At 40.4% G+C, this 25,095-nt stretch overlaps 1 protein-coding gene across 1 annotated transcript in view; it reads left to right on the plus strand.

The window, feature by feature from the left end:
* Positions 1-9,938: 9,938 nt before the first annotated feature.
* Positions 9,939-25,095, plus strand: part of CDH2 (cadherin 2) — a 226,781-nt gene continuing 211,624 nt past the window's right edge. Inside the window, exon 1 of the mRNA XM_023207748.1 lies at positions 9,939-10,395. Coding sequence (XP_023063516.1) covers positions 10,336-10,395 — 60 coding nt within the window. The 5' untranslated portion in view covers positions 9,939-10,335. The remainder of the gene's footprint in view (positions 10,396-25,095) is intronic.

Consider the following 25,095-nt stretch of genomic DNA (forward strand, 5'->3'; position numbering starts at 1 on the left):
GGATACAAAATATTTTTATGTTCAAAACTTTGCATAAAGATTTAAGAATTTTATTTCTGGAAAAAATATTAATTAAGATATTGGTTATTTAAACGTGTGGGGGCACATATGTATTTTATTACCTAGATGGTAAAGATGATTAAACCCAGAGTTTTAAAATATTAGCTTTTAAAAACTAAAAAACAGCAAATATATTATTTTGCCTTTGGTAATAATCCAATTATGCTCTATTGATTATAGGAGATGCTGTCAGTAACCCAAACTGCAGGACTTAGAGGGTGCAAAGGGATCTCTCAGAGGTTTGCAACGTGCAAGGAACTGGATTGACTTTGTGATTCTTAAACATAAACAAACAAAAACATGTTCTACCAGGGAACATCTTTTAGTGAGCATCTTGAGTTAATTTTCTAGGATCTTTTGAACCAAATGAAGGATTTTTTGCTTATTGAGATCCTAGAATGTTGCTTTTCTTCAAGGAGAAGATACATGATGTTAACATTTCTTCACTGCTAGTGTTTGCCGGACACACAGAGTTTAAGAATCTCATTGGAGCCTTCATGTGTCCATGCTCCTGCTCACTTTAGTGCTCCTTCCCTTCCACACTGTTGGTGGCCCCATCGTTTTTTGTCATGTGCTCTGTAGTCTGTGCCACAGCTACACTAAAGCCAGCTTGTCCTCCGTATGGCTAAGGGTAAAAGGAAAAGAGGCTGTATTGGTCTTGTACTTTTTTGTTATTCTCAGGTAAGTTCTCCAATTTGGATACAATCTTTAAAATGTTACCTCTTTTTAAGGGAAGGTATTTGTTATGTAAGTTAAAGTAGGTTTTTTCCTCTGGTTCATTTACAAATGTGTTACTAGTAGGTGGTAAACCTAACCAATTTTACTGTAAGGCAAAACTGGATATTGTAAGCAGTACAGATGCATTTAATAAGACTAAGTATTTGGATGTAACTTCGGGTGAAATGGTGACTGATTTCTATGCAGCTGTTCAATGGACCCTAATATCCTAACGTATTGAATGAATTTCAACTCCAAGCTTGAGAGCATCATGTGAATAAAATCCTCACAAATACCTATAAGGTGAAGTGATGGCACACCGCTGAATAGCAACATAACATTCAACCTCATAAGACTTCAAATGAATAACAGAAGATTTATACTAAATGAGAGTGAAGAGCAATTAAATATTAAATTGCGATTTTCAACAGGAAGAGTGTTAGCAGGGAAAGTAGCAATGACCTTCCCTAAGAGGAACATGTCATAATATTTGGGATAAAGTATAATAAAAGCACTTATTGATCAACTTATATTTATAAAGTACACCTCCCAAATGAAAGATGTTATTTCTAGGACATGTTAGCAAATACATTATGACAACAACAACAAAATTGAAGATAATTTTACTAAACACTTTAGTTACTGAAGTGTTTCTATTCCATCTACTATAAATAGTAGGATTCGGGTACCAATATTAGAAATTTATATTTCTTGTTATCTATTGAACACAAAAATTTTTCATATTATGGAAATGGCTACTTCACTCTGGATGATTCCATTAGTGTGAATGGAGTGAACACATTAGGGTGAAGGTACCTCCATGAACTGCTTCCCTATATAACCTTGGAAATCTGATTTCATCTGTTTTTCTGTTTTGTTTTGTTTCATTTTTCTGAGATGGAGTCTTGTGGAGTGCAGTGGTGTGATCTCGGTTCACTGCAACCTCTGCCTCTTGAGTTCAAGTGATTCTCATGCCTCAGCCTCCCAAGTAGCTGGCATTAGAGCACGCACCACTACACCCAGCTAGTTTTTGTATTTTTAGTAGAGACGGGGTTTCACCATGTTGGCCAGGATGGTCTCGATCTCCTGACCTCGTGATCCACCCATCTCAGCCTCCCAAAGTGCTGGGATTACAGGCATGAGCCACCACACCCAGCCCATTTAACTGTTATTATGTTATGCTGAGGATAAAGCATTTAGAAGTTTTTTTTAAGGTGAAAACTATAGGTGCCAAAACAAATAATTTGGGGTGAAGTTATTGGTGGAGATGACACTATTTCTCACAGGACATGAAGCACGGGAGGCCCATCATTAACTTTTGTGACTTCCATGTCACAAAAAGGGTCCCAAACTGAAAGCCTCCGATGAGAGTGATGTGTATCTCATCCTTGGGAAGAGGTAGATGACCGACTCAGACAACAGAAAAGTGTCAGTCGTCATCCAGAAAATCACTTAGGGCTCCTGCTTCCCTTTTTATCAAGGAATAAATCACAGGTGACATCTTGTCACAGATAAGTAAGGCCAAGCCCCCAGCGGAGCACAGTGTGACTTCAGCCAGTCTCACCTGGGGAGGTTCTTTAAACACCTTTACAGGGCAGGAACTAGTCCCAGGGTGCAGATGGGAATGAGGTATCTGGTGTAAGTGAGGGAATATGGGAGAAGGCAGTGGTTAGAAGAAGTTTGGAGGAGAAGGTTCCTGGGAAGAAGCCTTAGGGACAATCTGTGACCTCTTGCTTCAAGCAAAAACGAGGCAGGGTAGGGTGCCTATCAAAACCTGGTAGGACTAAATGAAATTCTGCATACTACATAATTTCTTCCTCAAGAAAGCCTCAAACATGAGACAAAAACAAACACTGAAAAAAAAAAAAAAAAAGAGAGAAGAAACACAGATAAAGCAGAAGCAGAAGAAAACTTTGAACAATATGTAGACTTGGGAGAAGCTCTTACATTTATGAAATGAGAGCAAAGTTCTATAAAAAATAAACCAGAGAACGCTAAAACCTCTTGGAAATCAAAAATATTATCATCTCAGCAGAAAGGTAGGAAAAAAAGGTAAAGAAACTCCAATTTTTTTTTTTTTTTATTTTAGAGAAAAAGGGAAAGAGAGGGAGAAAGGGAGAGAAGATGGGAAAGAGGGAGGAAGAGAGAAGAGAAAATGAGAGAGATCAAAAAATTAAACATCAATACTCTGGAAAGTTCTGCATCCAAAAAAACAGGGGTTCAGAAAATGAGGTAATAAATTAAGAAAGTCAACTTGTATCTTCTTCAGTTAAAGCTTATACTATCCATTTATTTTCAGTCAAATCGTGCTTATTTTTGACTGGAAAAGACTGTAAAGTACAAAAACCATTTTACATCATTTCCATCCTTACAAAAACAACTTGAGAAGAAGTATAAATAGGTATTTCACATGTGTTGAAGCAGCAATTTTAGAATGGAGGATAACCCCACACATCCCCAGCAAGCATCTCATGAGAAGCTGCTCTCCCTCATCAAGAACTGTGCAAATCTAGGGCTAGGACAGGGTGAACTGGCCTGGATGAACTGTTACATATCAGGTGCTCCCTTTGTGTGGAGCCTCCTATCAGTTCTGGATACCAAAAGGCTTGTCCCCACCCTCCCGTCCAAATCCCATGTCCTATTTTCCTCTATGACTCACTCCTAAATCTGGGCAAATATTTGTTGAGCAATTGCTATGATTATGGCCTTCCCCAGATCCTATCATTTGACCATAGTCCACACTGTATCCACATCATGAGCCCCTTCTGCTGAGAGCGCACAAACCTCAAGCGCTTTAGTCCTTCCTGATGTCCACTTGTGACCTTTATCCCTGTCTTTCGCCTCCTTTCCCTCACGGCATGGACCAGCAGGCTCCTCAAAGCCCTCTTCCCTCAATCTGAGACTGCCTGTGTCCTCGCCTGCAAGAGCTGGAAATTTCACACGGCTTGGATAAATTAGTCTTGGAATGCAAATGCACTTTTATTATTGGCTCTAGTAAATACTTTCGAAATGAGACTGTCCCCATCTCTTGCAGGTGTGTCTTTCAAAAACCTTTCTCAAGGATGAGTCAAAATAATAGACCTCCCAGAAAGATCATGCTTATCTGTGATAATCACTCAGCTCTTTCTAGTTACTATGTAAAAAATGGGTCAGAGTGACATACATTGTAAATTCTGTAATAAATAGGAGTATCCTTGATATTTTACATTCCCTGTTTAAAAGGAAACTCAGACCATATCTGCCCAGCTGATACTGGAATATAAGGATGGGTAAGCATAATCTATGAATGTTTATGATGCATTTAACAATATAATTTTATCAAATATCTGTGAATGTTGCCTTTGTAATGTGAAAGTAACTGTTATTTTTAAAATTTATGAATAAGTGGGAAAAAGGAGAAAAATTTAATAAGCACTTGGTGGCTTGTTGATTATACCACATCATTAAAATGTAACTTAACATTAGACACCAATCATTCCTCTTACAGTTGAATCCACAGCCTTAAAGAATAACATGTACTTATGTAGAACCTTTCTCTCTATGAAGAACTAAATAGATTTTACCGACATTGTTTTCTTTGTCCTCTCAGCATTCTTATGAGAATAGTGGCATTATTTCTGCTCTATGGATTAGAAAACATTTAAAGAAATTAAGTGTCACACGTAAGATTATTCAGCCAGCCATAGACCTGGGAAGAGAAAACTGGTCTCCTGAACCCAAGCCAATACTTTATCCACCGCATCAATTTTCATTGGAGGAAAGGGCACAATCAAATATAAGTTCAGATAGTAAATATGTTTTACTATCCTCTAAATACTGACAGTTGTGTTTCAGAACTCTCCTGAAGGCAGATCTTTGTTTTTAAAAGGACATGAAGGCAAAAGTTTGGCACCACTAAGAGTTACCAAAGTCTTCAGCATGATTTGTTTTATTTTCTCAAAATTTGTTGATCTTGTGAAATAGGCTTTCTGTCTTTTAAGTGATCCAAAGTGCTGGTATTACTGTGTAAGTATCCATGCTTCTGGTGCAGAAGGTAGATTCTTGGATATCGTGCAAATCTTATTTTCTCAAATATAGCTGATCTTTAAACAAGACTCATGAAATCAACTATGCAAACCCGACTCTGGGAGCACACAGGCAAAAAGCAGTTCAAGAAACCGTAAAAGTCAGGTTAGCAAAAGAAAGGTCCTAAGCAAAATGGAGTTTTAGTCCTGGTCTTGGTGTTTTCAATTTATGAGATAATTCAAATATGAATTCATTCTCCTATACCAAATCAATACATTGATACTGATTATATTGTTTCCTGTGAATACTTTCTTATGTCGACTTGTTTTTCTGAACATTACAAAGCCACCAAATTTTTCTCTTTTACCAGTCTGTAGATTATTTACTTAGCAATTACTTTTTACATTAGAGATTTTGTGTTGTTTCGTAAAATTTGAACCTCCCAAATAAAATTTTGATTGAAAGCACGTTTTTTAATTGCAGACAGCAACTGGGAGAGGTGAAAGGGTGTTCACTCAGATTCCTAAGTAACTGTGCTCTTAACCCTCTGTGGAAATCAGCAGACCTAATACACTATAGATAAAATGCTAAGGCCCTACTGTGCTCTATTGTGTTCCTATCAGACTTTTTAAAGAAATACTGTCATTACCTGCATTTTCGAGATAAGAAAAAAGAGCCTTAGAAATGTTAAGAAATTTACTCAAGGTCATAGAGCTAGGTCTACTTGAATTTATAGCCGTATCTGTTTATTATACTATGCCCCTCTACCTTCCAGAGTCAGAATGGGATTCTTTTTCTTTCTGTTTTTTGTTTGTCTGTTTGTTTGGTGGGGTTCCTTGTAATTCAGGGCCTACTTATGAATTACTCCCTTCTGTTGAGTTGTTCATCTGGCAACTTTATAACTTACTTCAAGTTACTTTTTTGGTTATATTTTCCATGAAGATGTTGATTTTAATTTTCAAATATTGAAAAACAATAGGTAAATAACATCTTCAAACAAGAGTAGCTTTTTTTTTAAGTAGCCAGGTTTTTTTCTAATATTGGATCAGATCACTACTTATCCGAGCAACAGATGAACGGCTAGCTTGTGTTTAGCAGCCAGGTTGTATCAAAGATATGGATCTTTAAATACCAAAATCACAATAAATAAGACAAGATGATCACACTGAGAAAAGCATATGAAAACTGAGAGCAGTGAAAATAAATGTCCTCAATTTCACACATACTTTGAAGAACAAAAAACTTGAGAAAAATAGTAGACAAATTCCTAGCATCATTATACTTTCTTCTTTAAAAAGAAAAATCTCCCTCTCATCCCATATAGTTGAATTTTTCAATGTTAAAGGAACTTCCCAGAATAAGATAAAGAGCATAGGTAAGAGTGGGAGTGAGGGAACCTGGGTCCCATTCTGCATTCCCTACTTGCCAGCTGGGTGGCCTTGTGTACCTTTTTAAGTCTCAGGGTGTCCCATCTGTAAAATGAGGGGGTTGCAAAGACCATCTTTAATGTTTCGTTTAGAACATTCTATGACTCTATGAAAGGGATATTACCCAGGGAAAGTCAGCTTTAATGTACACTAAAGATAATTATGGAGAAAATGTAATTTGAGGGGTACTTTCTAACGGAGAGGGACAATCCTAGTTTGCTCTGAAGATGGGGAGAGGAGGAAGAGTGGAGAAGAGGGTCTTCATTCAGCATTTGGGAAGGACACTGCACTAGGTGTCAGAGACAAAGACAAGTGTGGAGCCTATCTTTGAGGTGTATATCTATAGGGGATAGGGAAGGGGAGGTGCGGGAGAGGAGGCTCCAGATTAGACTACTACTGTTGAGCATTTATGTCCAAAGCAAGAACCCTTGTACACAAACACCCACATGGTGAATTTGTACATTTAGCATCTCCTGTCTGACAAAACACACCAGAACAAAAATTATTACGATTTTCGAAATGAATGCTTAGAGAAAAACATCATGACCTCTACATACATATAAAAACTACACATATATAAAAATGAATGCTTAGAATCATCGTGACCTCTACCTACATATAAAAACTGGCCATGTGTTCAGAGTACATCATTTAATCAGTCTTTCCATAATGCTCTGCAGACCTCTTGTAGTAAACAGGCATCACTCCATAGGTCAGAAATGAAGGATTAGGTTGATTTTTGATGTGTGAATACAGTCATGTTTTATATTATTATATATTTGTTTCTTGTCTCCAATCATCCAACACCTAATACCTCTTGGTTGCTTCTCTAGGTCACTGACAATCCCCTACATCCCTGGAGTTCTATAGGCTGACGGAAAACCAGTCTTCAGACAAGTAACGCCTTGAGCAGGGGCTAAAAATCTGAGAGTTTGGTCATTACCTGCCCAGGACAATGAATGGCCCCATTAGCTAATCTTAGGTATGGTATTACTGAGATAAAGCTGTGTTTGGATATCATAGTCAACACTAGATCTACTTTCATTAACATCAACTGGATGCACAAAGTCTCCAACAGCATGATTTTAGACTAGACTATTCCTTCTTGTAATCAGAGGCCTATTATTATTAGCAAAATTTGGCTGACCAGGTGATCAACTTAAAATAAGGCAAGATTCTAAAATAATTCACAACCACTGAGGAGTGAGAGGCATGCAAACTGAACTTTTAAAAAATGCTGCAAGTGCTTACCTAAAGGATCAAAAACTGTTGGAATCAGAGAATTCCTTGACTGATAGCCATTCCAAAGGAGATTTTGAAATCATAAGTGTTTGATTTATAAGGGACATGATGTTTAAAGCTTCAAGTAAATATTACTAACAAGAAAGAGTTACTCATGCTGAAATTTGTTCTACCTTTCAATTAATCACAATGATAATAAACATCAATGGGTACTGCTAGGAGTGATGAGGATGCAACGAAAACCCCACGTCGAGGGTCGAAGCTTAAATCTCAGCCATGGAGATGAGATCTCTACATCTCACACTGGAGTACAACAAACATATCCCCATACTTCACCTGAATTTTTACTATTATTTTGCACGACTCCCAGAAAGCATAATTTATAAATACTCTATTGCAAATATAACTTTTAGGCTGATTAGCAATAGTATGACAATAATATCTAGCAAAAAAAAGAGAAAGGGTAAGAACAAGCAGTTTTGATTACTATATTAGCTAACTGTTTCATCTCATCTTTTAAATTTAATTAACATAACCTTTCTTATTCTTTTGAGAAGAAAGAAAATCCAGGAAAAATTTTGTTTCATAAAAAACGTACAATATTATGTTTTAATTAAAATTGAATAAGCCTCCCTATGAATATTAAATTTTTAAAAGCCTAGCCAGCAATAGTACATTATTAAAAGCTGCATCAGTTATGTCAAGAAATTAGTAGCTGATTTTTAAAGGTTCATCATCAAATTCTTAAATGATCGGTATCTTGAAACTCAAATAATGTTAATACTTCAGTCACCCAAAGCAGAAAAACAAGCAAGACAAAAAATATTCATTAACTGCAGTGAACTTCAGCCCACCTCCCAAGTGTTGAAAAGCTTAGATAAAACGGGTATTTCTATTTATTTGTAAACCTTTTTTTTTTTTTAAAGGTTCCGGACAATTTATTACCTCACCAGAATTAGAAAAAACAAAAAAACCAAAAACTGCTCCCCATCCCCCGCTTCATTCCACAAATGCTTGTGACTCAAACTTGTAAAGTCTCTCACTGTGTTTCACTCCAAGTTCATGCCTTAAAGGAAGCCAGCAGAAACCCTTTACACGGTGAGAATTCTGTATCAGTCATTTTATCTTTTAGATAATCCTGTTTTCACGAGTTCCGGCTTTTAGTTTCTCCTTTTTTTTTTTTTTTTAATTGCTGTTGGGGGTGGTAGGAGGGGATAAAAGTACCCTGAAACTGTTGGCCCCAAATGTGAACAGTACCACTAACGGGTAGTAATAGAAAACGTGAAATTTCAAATAAAATAACAAACATGCACTCTCAAACTCCCAGAGGGGACAAAAGAAAACAAACCAAGAACACAAAAACTTGGGCTGTTCCTGTACACCCGCAAGGGTGGGAGCTGGAGGTGCGAGCTCCAGAGAGAGCCCTGGCCTCCGCCCTTCCCCGCCCGCAGGTGGCTCCCGGCGAGCGCCTCAGACAACAATAGCTAGGATGAGCGTGGCCTGCGTCCTTAGTTTGCTGTGTCTGCCCCTGCCAGGAAAGATTACCCATCTCTAAGAACGACAAAATAAAGAAGCGTGCGTTAGGCTCTCAAGGAAGCACCCCCCCCCCCCCCCCCGCTCACCATTCCTCATCTCCATTAGATTCCCCACCGCGGACCAAAGATGAACCTGCTACCAATCAAGTTCCTGCCCAAGTTATTTTATTTCCCGCAGCCCCTCCACCTGCCGGGGCGGTGCTCGGCGCACCCCAGGCTTCCCTCCGGCGACCCCCCGCGGGCTGCAGCAAAATACGGGGCGCTTCGGCGGGGCGGGGGCGGGCGGCTGCCGCGGATCCGGCCGGCTACAGCCGCAGCTTGGTGGCCTCCGATTGGCCACGACGCGGGCGGGGAAGCTCGGCGGAGGAGGGAGGCGGGGGCGAGGGCGGCGGCGGCGGCGGGAGGGATAGGAGAGGGGAGCGGGCCGCGCAGCCAGGCAGCGCGTGCGGCGAGCGCGGCGGCGGCTCGCCCAGGTCGCGCAGCGGAGGCCGAGCAGGGTGCGCGGTCGGCGACGAAGGCGGCGCGCGCGAGTGAGCGGCGCAGGGCGAGGACTGGCGGGCGGGTGCCGGTGCGCGGGCAGCAGGGGCGGCTGCGGCGGCAGCTGCGCGGGACGGAGCCGCGGCGGGAGCGGCCGCGCCGGCCCCTCGCCTCACCCCCTTGCGGCCGAGGCCGGAGAACAGTCTCCAACTCGCCGGGGCACCGGAAAGAGGAGCCGAGAAGCGGCCCTTGGCCCCCACGCAGCTGAGGCGCCGGGTGGCGGGACTGCTGCTCTTTGTGGGTGCAGCGCGCACGGCCCGGAGCGCCCTCCCCGTGGCGCTGTCTCCGGCGTCTTCGTCGCGCCGAGCGGCCCTGGAGCGGGGATCCGGAGGAAGCAAAACCACGAGCCCGAAACCTCGCGTGGCGGAGCTCTTGGGGAACGCCATCCTCTCCACTTCCACCTCCGCATCTTCCACCGGCCAAGGTCCCCGCCACTGCATCCCTCGCGGCTTCCGCTGCGCTCCGGGCCGGAGCCGAGCCGCCTGCGCTGCCACAGCGGCCGCCTCCACACACACACACACACACACTCACACGCTCGCCCGCCCCCCTCCCCCCTCCCCAGCTCCTTGATCTCTGGGTCTGTTTTATTACTCCTGGTGCGAGTCCCGCGGACTCCGCGGCCCGCTATTTGTCATCAGCTCGCTCTCCATTGGCGGGGAGCGGAGAGCAGCGAAGAAGGGGGTGGGGAGGGGAGGGGAAGGGAAGGGAAGGGGTGGAAACTGCCTGGAGCCGTTTCTCCGCGCCGCTGTTGGTGCTGCAGCTGCCTCCGCCGCCGCCGCCTCCGGCTCCTCGCTCGGCCCCTCTCCGCCTCCATGTGCCGGATAGCGGGAGCGCTGCGGACCCTGCTGCCGCTGCTGGCGGCCCTGCTTCAGGTACGCGGCAGTTCCCGCGGGCCGGGCCACGGGTGGGGTGGGGCGGGCGGCGCCGGGTCCCTTTGTTCCCCGCGCCGTTGCGGGGCCGGGCTGCGCACCCGGGAAGGGAGGTGCCGCGCCGCGCCTCGCGGCTGGGAGCTGCGCAGGCATCAGGCTCCGTCTGGGCGCCGGGGCAGGGTTGCCGGAGCCAGCAGGTCTCTCGCGCGTTTCCTGACGGGGCTCTAGGGGCGCGATTGCGGGTCCCCTCTGCTCCTTCTTCGGGGCCGAGCAAGCTCGAGGGGGGTGTCCTCAGGAAGCAGAAGGGTGAGGCAGGGTGACTCCCAGGTTTTGCAGTTTTCTGTGCCTTTCGCCCCTCGCATAGTACTTTGCTCCATTTTTTTTTTTATTGTTGTCTATTTTTGCAGGGATGGGTCGCGAGTTTACAGTAGGAATTCTCACTCTGGTGTCTTAGTTACGGGACTTGCCTCCACCTTACCCCACCCTGCACCCGTGCGCCTCCGGGTGCCCAAGGGCTCCACTGTCCTATTGTCTTTATCCCAGTCCGGAGTTGCCTCCTTTTCTTCTTCTCTTGCCCTTACAATATGCTGTGTCGGTTCCACCTGGAAAGAAAATCTGGCCCCTTTTCCGGGAGGAGTCTCTGCCGGTCCGCGCCTGCCTCCAGACCCAGTCTGGCCTCTCGCCCCTATTTTCCCCCTCGGGCGAGAAGTTCCGTTACGCGGCTGCTCCTCTCTCTATCTGTCCGGCTGCCTGTGCCCTACGTGCGCCTCGGGGGCGCCTTCGCCGGGAGCCTTCCGTACTTTTCATACCCTCGGGAGAGCGCCAGCGAGCCTTTTCATTTAATCTCTACTGAGAGGCTCCTCAGCTGCAGGAAGCACCTGCTCCATTCCGGGCGCAGGTTCCCTCGCCGCTGCGCTCCGCGGGTCCCCAGCCCAGCGGCTGCCCAACTTTCCGCCGCCTCCAACCCGAGGATGCCCCTAGGCTCCTCCTGACCAGCCAGCCCAGGCCTGGAGGCCACTTCGCACAGCTTCGGCCGGGACCCTCTAGCTGGGCGGGCGCAGTGCCCTGGTCCCAAGTCAGTCTCCGCCTGCCGTGGGGTCCCTAGAAGGCTGCGAGAAAGGGGCGTGCCCGCCCTCGCCGCGGGGCAGGAAAATCCGCGGAGGGACCCCGTGGTATCGCCCTCGGGGCAGGGGGAGGGGTGGTCTCCTGCCAGCTGGCAGTCCGGAAAAGTGCGGACGCAGCTCGGAAGTGTCTGCTCCGGGGGTGGAGACAGGTGGTGTGGATTGCCCCGCTCCGTGGTCTTCACGGGTCAGGGCCAGGTGCGCTCCGGCCCGCCGGGGGGTGAGTGCTGCTGGGGCGGGGGCGGGACGGGGCTGGCGCCCGCAGTCTCTCGCGCTTTCTCCCGCCACCTCTTAGACGGGTGTGGGCCGCCGCGCGGAGCCCTGTCCATGGTGCGCCATGGTGCGGCACGCCTGGCCCTGCCCTGCTCCACGCTCTCCTCCCGGGGTCGTGCTCTCTCACTTTCTCTCTCTCCCCACCCCTGCCTCCCAGGCCGCCAGGGTCTCCGCGTTCCTTTCCCCTTTCTTGGATTTCTTCTTTTGTTCTTTAGTCTCCTACCGGTCTTTCTCCCCTTCCCCCACTCGCCATCCCCCACTGGGCTCTCTCCTGTCTCCGGGATTTCAGAACTATTAGACTAGACATTTTTGGCCTTTGCAGTTTTGGAGAGTGGATGGAATTCCTTCTAACTTGGGGGAGGAGACCTGCCAGTCACTTGCTAACAAAAGTACCTCCTGTTATAAAACCGCCCTTTATTCTCCCAGCGCACACTCCTCATTCTTTCACCTCGTGTCACTTCATTTATTGTTTCTTCTTTAAAAATGGGGTTTATTAAAGAGGTTAGGCTGAAGGAGGAAGAAGGAAAAAAGTCCTGCTTTTAAAGTGTTTAAAGTTAAAAGGAAGGCAAGACAAACTTAAGACTCCTGTATTAGGATTTTTTTTTTTTTTTTAACGAAGGAGATGTGATATATTTTTTTAAATCTTACTTTAAAAACATGAATTTTTGGACAGTATTGGGTCATCTTATTTACAGATAGTAAATCCTCAGTGTAAATCCAGCAGCAGATGTTTATTTTCACAAACTTTTTCATCTAAAAGTGAGTTTTAATTGAATACTGTTCAGTGAAGTTAGGACACGAAGAGACATTTGTTGGTCATGAATGCTGTAGGAAATCTGTGTGTTACAAGTGGAACAGTCTCATTTTCTGTTTTAGTCATCTGCCTTGAAGTCAGGTGTGAATTTTCTGTCATTTTTTTCTTAAGCATTTCTCAAAATACCGTTTATAAGCGTTAAATAATGTGCTTTTCTTTTCCGTTGTACGTTCTTTCTCAGTTTCTTCTATACCAATGTTGACTTTTTTAAACCTTCAGGAAAGGAGAAATTTTAACTTTGTCATCAAGTTATTTGGCAGTCCTCTAATTCATGAGTACAAGTCAAGCAGTAACGCTGAATGATTTGAAAGGTCATTAGGAGTGGAAGCAGAGCAGTTTATGCCACATGAGTTTTAGGGTTAAGTGCACCATGTGGATGTACAACTGAGATTAGAAATGACTTTGTGCTAATGGTCTGCTTTACATGCCAGAACAACAAAGCTCTATCTCCAAGGTGAAAGTGGCTGCTCTGCAGTCAGCTGCTGTTAGCAATCTAGGGGTTTCTTTTTTCTTTTTAAAATTACAGACTAAGCAGCCCATAGTTTCAGAAAAGAGAATGCATAAGTTATTAGTGCAGATATGGAGCACCCTTTTTTTTTTTTAATACAAGCTAAATATTCATAGGACCCTGTGCCTTTAATTAATTGTCTACGTTATTTTACTTTGAGAAATTATTAGTCTGTTACATAGATTTACATAATTCTAGTCAATTTTGCATATTATGATCAATGTCAATATTTTCTTTAGTCTTTCTCATTTTAAGATATTAGCGTTTTTTACATTAAAAAATCCGAATTTGAGCATTCAGCCTACCTGATAAAAAGATAAAATATTATATCACAAAGTTATAACCAGCTTTCCCTTTAAATAATACAAGTGACTTTCAAATTCTTACATAGGTTTATGGTTAAGAAAAAAAAATTAATGTTGCTTTTACCATTGACCTAGTTAATTAATATATTAGAAACCTGTGTTGTTTTTCTGGTTCACATCTGAATTGCATAACCCCTATGTTCTAATTTAAATACGTTTGTATGGGTTATGGGCATCTAGGACAGTATTTTAATGTTCATAGAAATTCAGAGTTCTAAGACTTAACACATAGATCCTGGTTTCAACTCTGTGTGAGGACCTTGGAAAAAAGATGCATAAACCTTATGTGTTTTTCACCTATTAGGTACAGATTTTAAAGAGATTAATATTCAACATTTGAAGCATACATAAAAAGCAGCAGCTTTGTTCTAGAATGTGGCAAGGATTCAGCAGTCATCTTAAGTGTAAAGCATGTGTTTATTCTCAGTATGTATTTGATTTTCGTGTACTTTGAAACATGAGTTCTTGTGAAAATAAGAAGAGTTAACTTAGTTGGTGTTCAGTTTATTTTACTTACTAGACAAAGTTATGTGTATTTCTGTGCTTTTCTTAACTTGAGGCATGGCGGTTATTACTAATAGGTAGTAGGTTGCAAACATACTAGGTGTAATTTGAAAACCAGTATTTTGTATATCCTTACTTGTTTTTAAAACACTATATATTAAGCCTTAGATACTTTCTGAGTTTTATACTTTCATCAAAGTCTGCGCTAACCTTCTAAAAGTTCAGACTGAGATTTTATGAGGAAATACTTTTTAGATATGTCTTGATTTTTACATGTAGAGTCTAAAGTCTTTCTGGAGCAGATTATTTTCATGATAGTGTAGAGCAGCAAACTGTCCTTAATTTTCTTTTTCATTAAAAATTTCAATTCTTAAATCTGCTGTGCTTCATTAAGCTTTAGGGTTATTAATAGGGAAATGTCAAGACTTAAAGCAACAGTTAATCTTGCTTTAAATCCTGTTGTTGTTGTTGTTGTTTTTAATCCTAAGTGATTAAAATCCCCATCTTGTTTTCAAGGGGATATTAAGAAGTTACAAGAATGATTCTTAAAAATCAGAGCTGTTATTTAAGAAGTGTAGTGTTTGTGTATACACTACCATTTTTCCCAGGTTAACATTCAGATTTGTTCTTTTGGCTCAGATACAAAAAAGTAATCAAGTTTAGGCACTGCTTGGATTTGGTGGTGGATTTTGTCAGCCACTTAAAAACGTGATAGATTTTTAAATTTGGATAATCATCTGAATAAGTATTTCCCTCTGACAGCAGTATCCTTGCTAGAACCTAAGTATTTTCAAGTTGGGTTAAGAGTTTTAAGTTGAAACATAATTGGTACCAACAAATCACTATGTCTCACATTTCTGTTTTTTCCCTACTAAAATTTCATTTTAATTTTTCAGAAAAAGACATCAGTTAATTTGAGCAGATGCTCGTCTTTGTATTTAACTAAATACATGTAAGTTTTAATTAAACAACCCTATCCATGCCAAGGAAGAGGTATATACAGATTAATGTTTTAGTAAGAGCTATGTCTTCTGCATATATGAAGTGATGGGTCTAAAGTAGGCAGAACAAGGTGAATTCACAAGCTACATGAGACTTTTTGACAGACATAGATTTAAAGATTATGATTTATGTTACAATAGAGTCTAAGGAAAATTTAGATTAATTTCTGCTTAAATTTTTATTCCTTGTTACTCACTCTTTGGTACTCAGTGCACTTCCTTGTTTGCTTCCAACTGTACTTACAGCACTCAAGTCCTTGGATTGCATACACACACATGCACACACACACCCCAAATGTATGTTGAGGACTGCTATATACATATGAGTCTCCAACACTGAGTGAGTCTGATATGAAGTATCAATCAATAATTGATTGATTACTTTATGTCATGAAAGGTGGTTTAGGCACCAACAGTATAATAACTGATCTGTGCAAGTGAATGCCCTCTTGTGTAGTGTCAAGGGAAGGAAGCATGGGGTTCTGATCTGGTCCAGATGTAGTCTACTCTCTTAAATTCCTGAGACCTCATTTTCCTCAACAGTAAAATCTTGGGCCTAGTTGGCTTCGTTGATCTCTAAGAGATTGTACAGTTGCATGATTTCTGGGGCTACTCAAAAAATATCTCAAACACATCTCCTTTTCGAAAGTTGTGGAAAGGCTTTTTTTCAGCCTAAAATATAAGAATTTTCACATACTTGGAGTGATAGAGTGTGAGTTTTGAAGATTTATTAACTATAGTTTATCATAAGTGATAGGTTTAAAGTCATCTGTATTTTTTATATGCCTGAATTTTAAACTTAAAATTTTCTTCATCGGCTGTGCTACCTTTGCTAGTAAAAGTAAACGGTTTTGGGGAGGGGTTTAGGCTTAATGGAAGGTAAGTGTAATATTACTGAGACTAAAAATTATTTATTTTATTAGTTTTATGAGCTCATGTTTATTTGAGAGAAGATAGCCTTCAGGAGAGCCATTGAATTGAGTGATAGGGGTCAACATTAAAAATATAAGTGGGTCAGCATTAAAAATATGGCCCTTTGTCAAGTTCTCCTGTAGCTTTTTTTTTTTTTAGACAGTCTCACTCTGTCAGACTGGAGTGCAGTGGCACAATCTTGGCTCACTACATCCTCCATCTCTCAGGCTCAAGCAGTTCTCCTGCTTCAGCCTCCCATGTAGCTGGGATTACATGTGCCACCACACCCAGCTAATTTTTGTATGTTAGTAGAGATGAGGTTTCACCATGTTGGCAAGGCTGGTCTCAATCTCCTGACCTCAGGTAATCTGCCTGCCTCGGCCTCCCAAAGTGCTGGGATTACAGGCATGAGCCACACTCCTGGCCTCCTCTAGTTTTTTTTTTTTTTTTTTTGTACAGGTATGCATGTATTTATGACAAACACATGGTATAGATACATATATGAAGATATTCATTGAAGTATTGCTTATGATTACAGACGATTGGATTATTTGATCTCTAAAAGTCCATGAGTAAGAAATGATTTAATAAATTATGGCGTAATGTGAAGCTAAATTTAATAACTCCTGCTGTAGGGAACAAAACATTTTCTACTAGTTCAGGTTCAAGAAAGCGATTGTTAAGCCACCTCATGTTTTGGAAATAGTCATGCACCTAAAAAAGCTACAGAGGGCCAGGCGCGGTTGCTCATGCCTGTAATCCCAGCACTTTGGGGAGGCCAAGGCAGATGGATCACGAGGTTAGGAGATCGAGACCATCCTGCCTAACACGGTGAACCCCAGTCTGTGCTAAAAATACAAAAAATTAACCAGGCGTGATGGCGGATGCCTGTAGTCCCAGGTACTTGGAAGGCTGAGGCATGAGAATCACTTGAACCTGGGAGGCAGAGCTTGCAGTGAGCGGAGATCACGCGACTGCACTCCAGCTTGGGCAACAGAGCGAGACTCCATCTCAATAAAAAAAAAAAAAAAAAAAAAAAAAAAAGCTGCGGAGAAGGGCAACCAAAATAAATGGGGGTTTCTGGCTTCTGAATGAGGGTTAATTTGACACAGACCATACTATAAGCTGCAACTGAGGAATATACAATCAAACAGTAGAATTAAGAATGAAGATAACCTAAACTAACACTAGGACAATCCAAGTTAGGTTTAGAACAACGTATAACAGCCTGAGCTGTAAGTACATCCAGAGGAAGATTGGCTAAATTAATGGATAGCTAAATAATGGGTGAGTGTCCATGCTGACATCTTGGAATAACCACTTTGTGCTGAGTTCTCAGTGCCTGAGATATTATCCTAGTTAGGTAAACCATGGTAATATTTCACATTCTCCTGACTGATTGGATGTTTAACTTTTCATCTGTTCCCATGGTGGAAGTATAATTGAAAGTAGACCTTACTAGTATCAGGAACTGGAGAGACAGAAGAACATTTAGTATAGGAATCAGAGTTCTAGTGTACCCACTGCCTTGATTAAGGAAGCAGTTTAACTTGGGTTTTTCAAAGTAGCATTGGGAGAATTAGTTGTATAATGCTTTAAAGCAGCTTGAGCTATTTAAAAAGAGTTGCTATTATAAATATGACAGGGCAATTATAATGGAGAGATGTTTGATCCATGATCTGTTCTTAGATTTTCTTTCATAAAATATACCTACCTATAATTTAAAAATTAGATAGTATACTTACATACTCCCATATGTTGTAGTTTTAATTTTAATACTGATTTTTATGTAATTAAAAACATTAATTGGCCATTATAATTTAAAACATGTATGCCCAGATTTTCTTTCCATTCTGGTATGTTATTTAATGTTTGGGTGGATTAAATAATTAGTTTTAAAAAGTAAATTAACAGGTGTATAGTTTGGAGTTTTTATTATTCCAGAAATCACTGGCACTAAAAATGTAAAAATGACAACTTTCTTCTGTTGCACTAACTATCGGACTTTGATGTTACTGCTTTCATTAAGGGTTGTAAGGATTGTCCTTTTAGTTTTTTCCCACATCTGCAGTTTTAAGACATTTCCCAATTTATTTTATATTTGGTAATTGTCAGTAGGTCATTCATAGAACTCAGTAGAGCAAATACAGCAGAGAAAACCCTTGAAACCAGGTATTTGCTGCCTCTTTAAAGTTTTTCAAGCCAATGTCTGGTAGTATTAAACCTCAGAAATTAAGTATTTTTAATTTCAGGGAAGGAAACTATTATGTTTCAGTTTATTGTTTCTATAACTATGAGATAGGTGGTTTTGTTCTCATTTTAGAGATGACAGAACTGGAACTCAAACATTTTGAATATGATGAGAATCCAGAATAAAACCATGTTTGTCATATTCAAGTTGGGCTTGACTACAAAGCATACGGGTTTCTCTCTTTTATCAGACTGCAGCCCTTTTAATATAATACCCAGAGAGTGAATATCACAATAAAGAAGAGTTTCTCTCTACTTACTTTATTTTTTTTCTTTAAATAATTAACTTTTGAATTACACTCTCTGTTTAACTTTGGCCTTAAATATTTTACTTTCTTTTGTCTTCTGAAGCCAAAACATAATGCTTGGTTAAGATTTTCATTCATTTTTCATATGGTCTCTAGGAGAGATAAAACATTTTAGAAGCATTCCTAATCAGTTTTTAAAAGTTCTTCTAATTGTTTTGATCAACAAATAATATGCTGGTAATTACTCCAAAATAATGTATGAATCTTGGAACATAAAATACTTTCTGAAAGCCTATAAACTCTCAGGCCACAGACTACACATTTTTTTTGAAACTCTTTTTTTCTGTATTCTTCAGTGTGAAAGTAAATGCAAGATATTCCACCACCAATTTTTGAGAAGTTTTAATGTTTAATGTTCATTTTTCATATTTGAACTTTACATTACTTTTTCTCACACTATGATAAAGTTATTTGCAGTATTTTAATGTACATGTCCATATCTCAAAATGACCCCCTACAGACAAGTTTCAGTGAATATTCTGTAGAGTAACTGAGTACAGATACTGATTTGTTTGCTGCTGGGAAAAACCTAGAACTATTTTACTTGTAACTTGACCTGTTGTTGGTGGGTGGATACACTTGGCTTGACTGTAATCTTGCACGAAATGTCTGTTTGTTGGGAAACTATTAAGTGGAACCTGAAATTAAGGACTAAAAAAATACATTTACTAAGTTTAAGGGGGATATAATCGCCCCACCCCCGCTTAACATAAATCTTTAATAAACTAGAAACTGTGACCACTTTGTTATTATTTTTCCTTTTGTTGTCTTAATTGGTTAACAAAGACATTCAAAGTCTAAAGTTCATTCTTTATGGCTCTCAGGTTGAGTAAATAAAGAAAAGTCTGTTTTTGCAGTGAAAATATTAGCCTTTGGCACCCACTCTCTTGGTAAAGTCTGTTTGGTGTCAGCACCTCCACGACTGGTTCTAATATCCTGCTTCCTGATACGATATTTTAGGGAACTCAAAATTAAGATTAAATATGTATAATACACACATGTATGTTTACTTTATGGAAGTGTCAAATGCATACAGGAAATTGTACATAGAAGTGGACAGCCTGCTAAATGTTTCTAAATGGAACATACTAGTTAATCACCACTGAATCAAGACAGAATTTTACCAGTACCCCCTTCCAATTTTAACATCCCTCAGTGATAACTATTTATTTGACTACCAACAGCATGATTTTTTTGCTTATTTATACTTTATGAAACCATATTCTCTTTTGTGTCTGGCATCTTCCACTCAGTATGCAGAATCTTTCTCATTTATATCATATGTATTTGTAATTGTCACAAAACTAGGAAAGACTTATGGACACTATAGAAATATATTGGAGGTAAGGAGGTTGAAAATTGGTTTAAAATGGAAAGATTAATCGTTTTTTGCAGCTAAAGGCCACTTGCACATTTATGGTGTCAAGCCACTATATACCTTTTGTGAGTTTTCTTACAAGGTCTTTTGCCGTAGTTCTGGTAGTTTGGCAATATCACTTCAGCCAAATGCCAAAGACATTTGGAATTCTGTTAAGTTAGTCTCTCTTGTCCTCCCTTTTATTAGAAGGAGAGTGGAGACAAAGAACTAAATTATCTTTCTGACCTGAAGTTTTTAATCAGAAGATTTAGGTGTTAACAGACTCTAATCTTTTCAGCGATGCTGCTTAATGCGTTCTCTGAGCTTACTAGTGACCCAGTTTTCAACAAGGCTTTACCCAGTTTGTTTTTTGTTTTTAATTTTGGAAAGGTTACATTGAGGGGTTTCTAATTCCACACACTGTGTGTGTCTGGGTTCCATTTACCTTTTTTTATGTTTGTGTATCTTTTTTAAAGATCTGAGAGTTTGCCAGGAGGGATGCAGGTTGCCCACATTTGTCCCAGGATCTGTCTTTCTGGAGGCCTTTTCTGTTTGTAATGGTTTAATAGCTCTAGATTGCTGGTAGAGGATTCCATGCATAATGATGAAGACTTAAGGAATCAAATTCCATAGGTAATTGCCCACCAAGGATTTGTTGGCTTCAAAGCTTCTCTAATTTATTTATCTTCTTACACTTGTGGACTTAATTTTACCATAGTTTAAAGATTGTGCTCTTGGTGTGGCCTTAGCTTATTAATAGGTAATTTGTATTTCACTTGCTTTTGCCTCCACACATTGGTTTTCTACCATAAAAGTAATTGTGTACATACAGTGTTTGTGTTTGAGGGCATTACGTCTTATTCACAGTGCTATCTTTACTGTTTGACAGATAAGAACATTTGGGGAGAATATTATAACCATTGATTTAATTTACAAATTGATTTAGAATTAAGTACCTTGTAAATGAAACCGAGTTAAATTCATGATTTGGTTTATGATCCTTTCCTTTATTTGAGGTCTTCTTGATGAAGCTGTGTTTTAAAGGGAGATAGCGGTGTACTCAAATGTAGATAACAGTGGATTATTTTGCAGATTGCTTATAACATTTTAGGGTAGAAAATAAAGCATTTTGAATGGTTACTTTAAGTATTTATATATATAATAGATACTGTCAAGATTGTGATTCCTTATTTTCTTGAATCTTGGTTCTTCATAATTAAAATACAGACATATATATGTGAGTGTGTCTGAAATACTCCTCTTTGGTAGGTAAGCAGTCATATAAATTGAGACCTGTCCATTTCCGAAGACAGCTTCCTCAAACCTCATACTATGTCAGATATTATTTATCTGTTTGTGTTTTCACATACGGATATTTTACTTATCTGAAATTTACTTTTCCATGTATTTTCTGGAAGGAGGTCTTGCTTTATTTTTTTTGCTTAGATTTTGTATACATGGTGATAGATATACACACAGTAATACATTTAGCATTTGTTAAAGTTTCTGCTTTTCTGAACTGAAATGCTTCTTTTCCCAAGTACATCATTTCTGTGGATTTCTAAATCTTTTTCTGTCTTTTCTCTTACGTTACACTGACTTAGTAGCCTGAAGAAGCAGTGTGACATAGTGGTTAAGATTGGGGACTCGAGTCAGATTTGCATTGGTTCCCTGGCTCTGACACTTGTTTTTTGTGTTGACTTGGACAACATATTTGATTTTCTGTCTCAGTATGCCCATCTGTAAAATGGGGTAATAAATAGTATCTATCATAAGGTTGTTATGAAGAATAAATGGGTGTGTGTGTGTGTGTGTGTGCATATATAAATCACTTAGAAAAGTGCTTTCAGGCTGAGTGTCGTGGCTCACAGTTGTAATTCCAGCACTTTGGGAGGCTGAGGCCAGAGCATAGCTTGACCCCAGGACGTTGAGAACAGCTTGGGCAATATAGTGAGACCTCCCTCTCTACAAAAAATAACTAGCTGGGTATGGTAGTGCACACCTGTAGTCCCAGCGACTCCAGAGGCTGAGGCAGGATGATCACTTGAGTTAGTAGTTCAAGGTTACGGTGAGCTGTGATCACACCACTGCACTCCAGCCTGGGCAACAGAGGAAGACTGTGTCTCTAATAATAATAATAATGATAGAGAAGTGCTTTCATATAGTGAGCAAGATGTTGTATATTTATTTGAAGATTTGGGGACCTGGTCTTTACCATTGTTTTACACAAACACAATCAATGGATAATGTAATTGTTTAAATAAGTTTGAGCACTTAATGCATGCAAGACTTTGTTCTATGTTCAGTGTGACAACCAGATAAATTACAGCTCTGCAGGGACTACCTACTACCAGTGTTCCATCAACCACACTTGGAAACCACAATTGAAGGGCAAATATTTTAACAATCCTCCTTAAATTTTAACAGATGTTATCTAGGCTGATACAATTCCACTGTCTTTATAATTAGGGAAAGGAATTAGTGTATGTAGAGTGTTAATTCTGCCAGTGATTTGATTTGGAAACAACAGGTATATCAGATAGGAGCTTTTCTGGTGTCTCCTCCTAGATCTGTCTCTTGCTTCTGTAATTTAATTTTTTCGTATGCTAGTAAGGATCCATGTGTGCGCACATGTGTGTGTGTGTGTGTGTGTTTGTGTGTGTTTTGAGACTAGGCTAGAATCAAAGTTACTCAGCCTCTGAATGCTTTTAACATGATGATGACAAGCCCGTAGAGGAGAGGGTTGAGTGTAATGGTACCATATTGGTTGATGCCAACACAGCATCTGGGAAAACAGGGAAGGTGGATTCATTGTTCTCATAGATGCTGATGGTTTATTGATGATTAGATGCAGGAAATGTTGCCTATAACTTAGTATCTTTCTATCCTAATAATAGCTTTTCATTATTTTAGTAATTACTATGTAACAGATGCGATACAAAGCACTTTACATGTGTTAACCCATTAAATTCCTCCCCAGTATACCCAATTTACATATTAGGATACCAAAGCATGGCAAGGTTATCTGAGCTGTGCAAGGTTGTTTTGTTAAATGTTGGAGCTGGGGTTTAAATGCAAGTAGCCTCATGTCAGGGCCTGTGTTTCTAGGTTTGATACGTATTTGAATACAGGCAGAAAAAATATGAAAGCAGATTGACATCCGTTTGTATTTTTTATGTATATATATATGAAGATCACTTTTTAAAAATAACTTTATTGTGAAGTGTGATATGATAGAGGAGTCTATAAAGCGTATGTGTACAATTTAAAGGACAATTAAAGCATATAAAGTACATCCGTATAACTACCAGCCTGGTTAAGAAAACAGAATATTCCTACTACCTTGGACATCCCCAGAGTACTGCATCCATTCCCCTCTCTCCTCCCAGAGATAACTACTGTCTGGATTTTTCTAACAGTTATTCATTGCTTTCCTTTGTAGTTTTATCATCTATGTATATATTCTTTAAATATATAGAGAGGAGACAGCTGGGCGCGGTGGCTGACAACTGTAATCCCAGCACTTTGGGAGGCCGAGGCGGGCAGATCACGAGGTCAGGAGATCGAGAACATCCTGGATAACACAGTGAAACCCCATCTCTACTAAAAATACAGAAAAATTAGCTGGGCATGGTGGCGGGCGCCTGTAGTCCCAGCCATTCGGCAGACTGGGAGGCTGAGGCAAGAGAATGGCATGAACCCAGGAGGCAGAGCTTGCAGTGAGCTGAGATTGCTTCACTGCATTCCAGCCTGGGCAACAGAGTGAGACTCCGTCTCAGAAAAAAAAAAAATATATATATATATATATATATATAGAGAGAGAGAGAGAGAGAGAAAGAGAGAGAGGAAACACGTTTTTATATATGTATATACATCATGCATAGATGTATACATGTGTCATGCATGTGTATATATAATGTATTTTTCTGTGATTTGCTTTTTCTACTTAGCAGTATGTTACAAGATTCAGCTGAGTTGTGTAGGTGTCATTTGTTCATTTTCACTGCTGTAGAGCATTGCATGCTATGAATATGGTACAATTTACTTATTTGGTTTATTGTTGATGGACTTGGGTGTGTGGTTTCAGTTTTTTGCTGCTGTCAACATTCTTATGCATGCCACCTGGGTATAAATGCCAGCGATACTCTAGGGCTGTGTTCCTCAAACTTAAATGAGAATCACCAGAAAGGTTGTTAAAATACGGATTCCTGGCCCTAGTCCTGATCATCTGATTCAGTAAGCCTTCAGTAAAGCCTGAGAATTTGCCTGTCTGGCAGACTCCCAGGTGATAGTATGGTGGTCTGCTCTTGGATATGTACCAAGGAGTAGAATTGGTAGATTGCAAGGTATTCATGTTTTCATCATTACTAGCTAATAAAAGATTGTGTTTTCCATACTGGTCTGCCAGCACTATGTGCATAATTTCCCCCTAATTTTAGGATACTTGTTGTAGTCAGACTTCAACATTTTAAAAAATCTGGTGGACTGCATAATAGTGTCTCATTTTGCCTTAAATTTGAAATCTGGTTTCTGATGAGAGTTTTTGTATGTATTTTGACCTTTTGGTTTGCCTTGAAGTGTCTGTATGAACACTAGCCTGTTGGATGAAGTTCATAACTTGTTTGTAGCTTGGGCTAGCTGTGTGTTGCTCCTCTTCACCTAACATTTTCAGTCATGGCTTGTGTAGGTGTGTTTTGAAGCATTGAGAACCTTCTAGGTAGCCGACACAGGGGATTAATATTTACTGAGTGCTTACTATGAACCAGGCCAAGCACTTGACCTGCATTTTCATATAATCCTCACATCAATCCTCTGCAATAGGTAGACATTATTATCATTATCCATTTTACAGATGTCTGAACAGAGATTGGCTTAAACCACTCACCTGAAGGCACACTGCTGTGAGGTGGCCAGCCAGGGCTTTAACAGTGCTTTACTTTCCTGCTAACAACTCGGCCAGTTCCCTGAAAGTCTGCAAAAGAAGGGACGCAGTGGGAGCAAGATTAGTCTATTCTGGACTTTGAAGGATTGTTGCCTGAAAGAGGATTTGGACTTTAGAATGAGGATTTAAAGGATCTCAGTTTCATGGAGCAAACTCTGGGCTTAAGAATGGGAAAATCTAACAGATTGAGCCAGATTCAGGATAGGCTACCAAAGAAGCAGGTGGTTTCTGCTGCTCGCCAGGCAGTTTCTTGGTGGTGACTTGGAGATGCAAGTATATGATGAGCTGTTGATAGTTCTTTCTGTGAATCACACTGTTGTCTCCTGACCTCACTCCACCTTGGCCCAG

This window comes from Piliocolobus tephrosceles, chromosome 18, assembly GCF_002776525.5.
Source record: "Piliocolobus tephrosceles isolate RC106 chromosome 18, ASM277652v3, whole genome shotgun sequence".
NCBI classification, from domain to species: Eukaryota; Metazoa; Chordata; class Mammalia; order Primates; family Cercopithecidae; genus Piliocolobus; species Piliocolobus tephrosceles.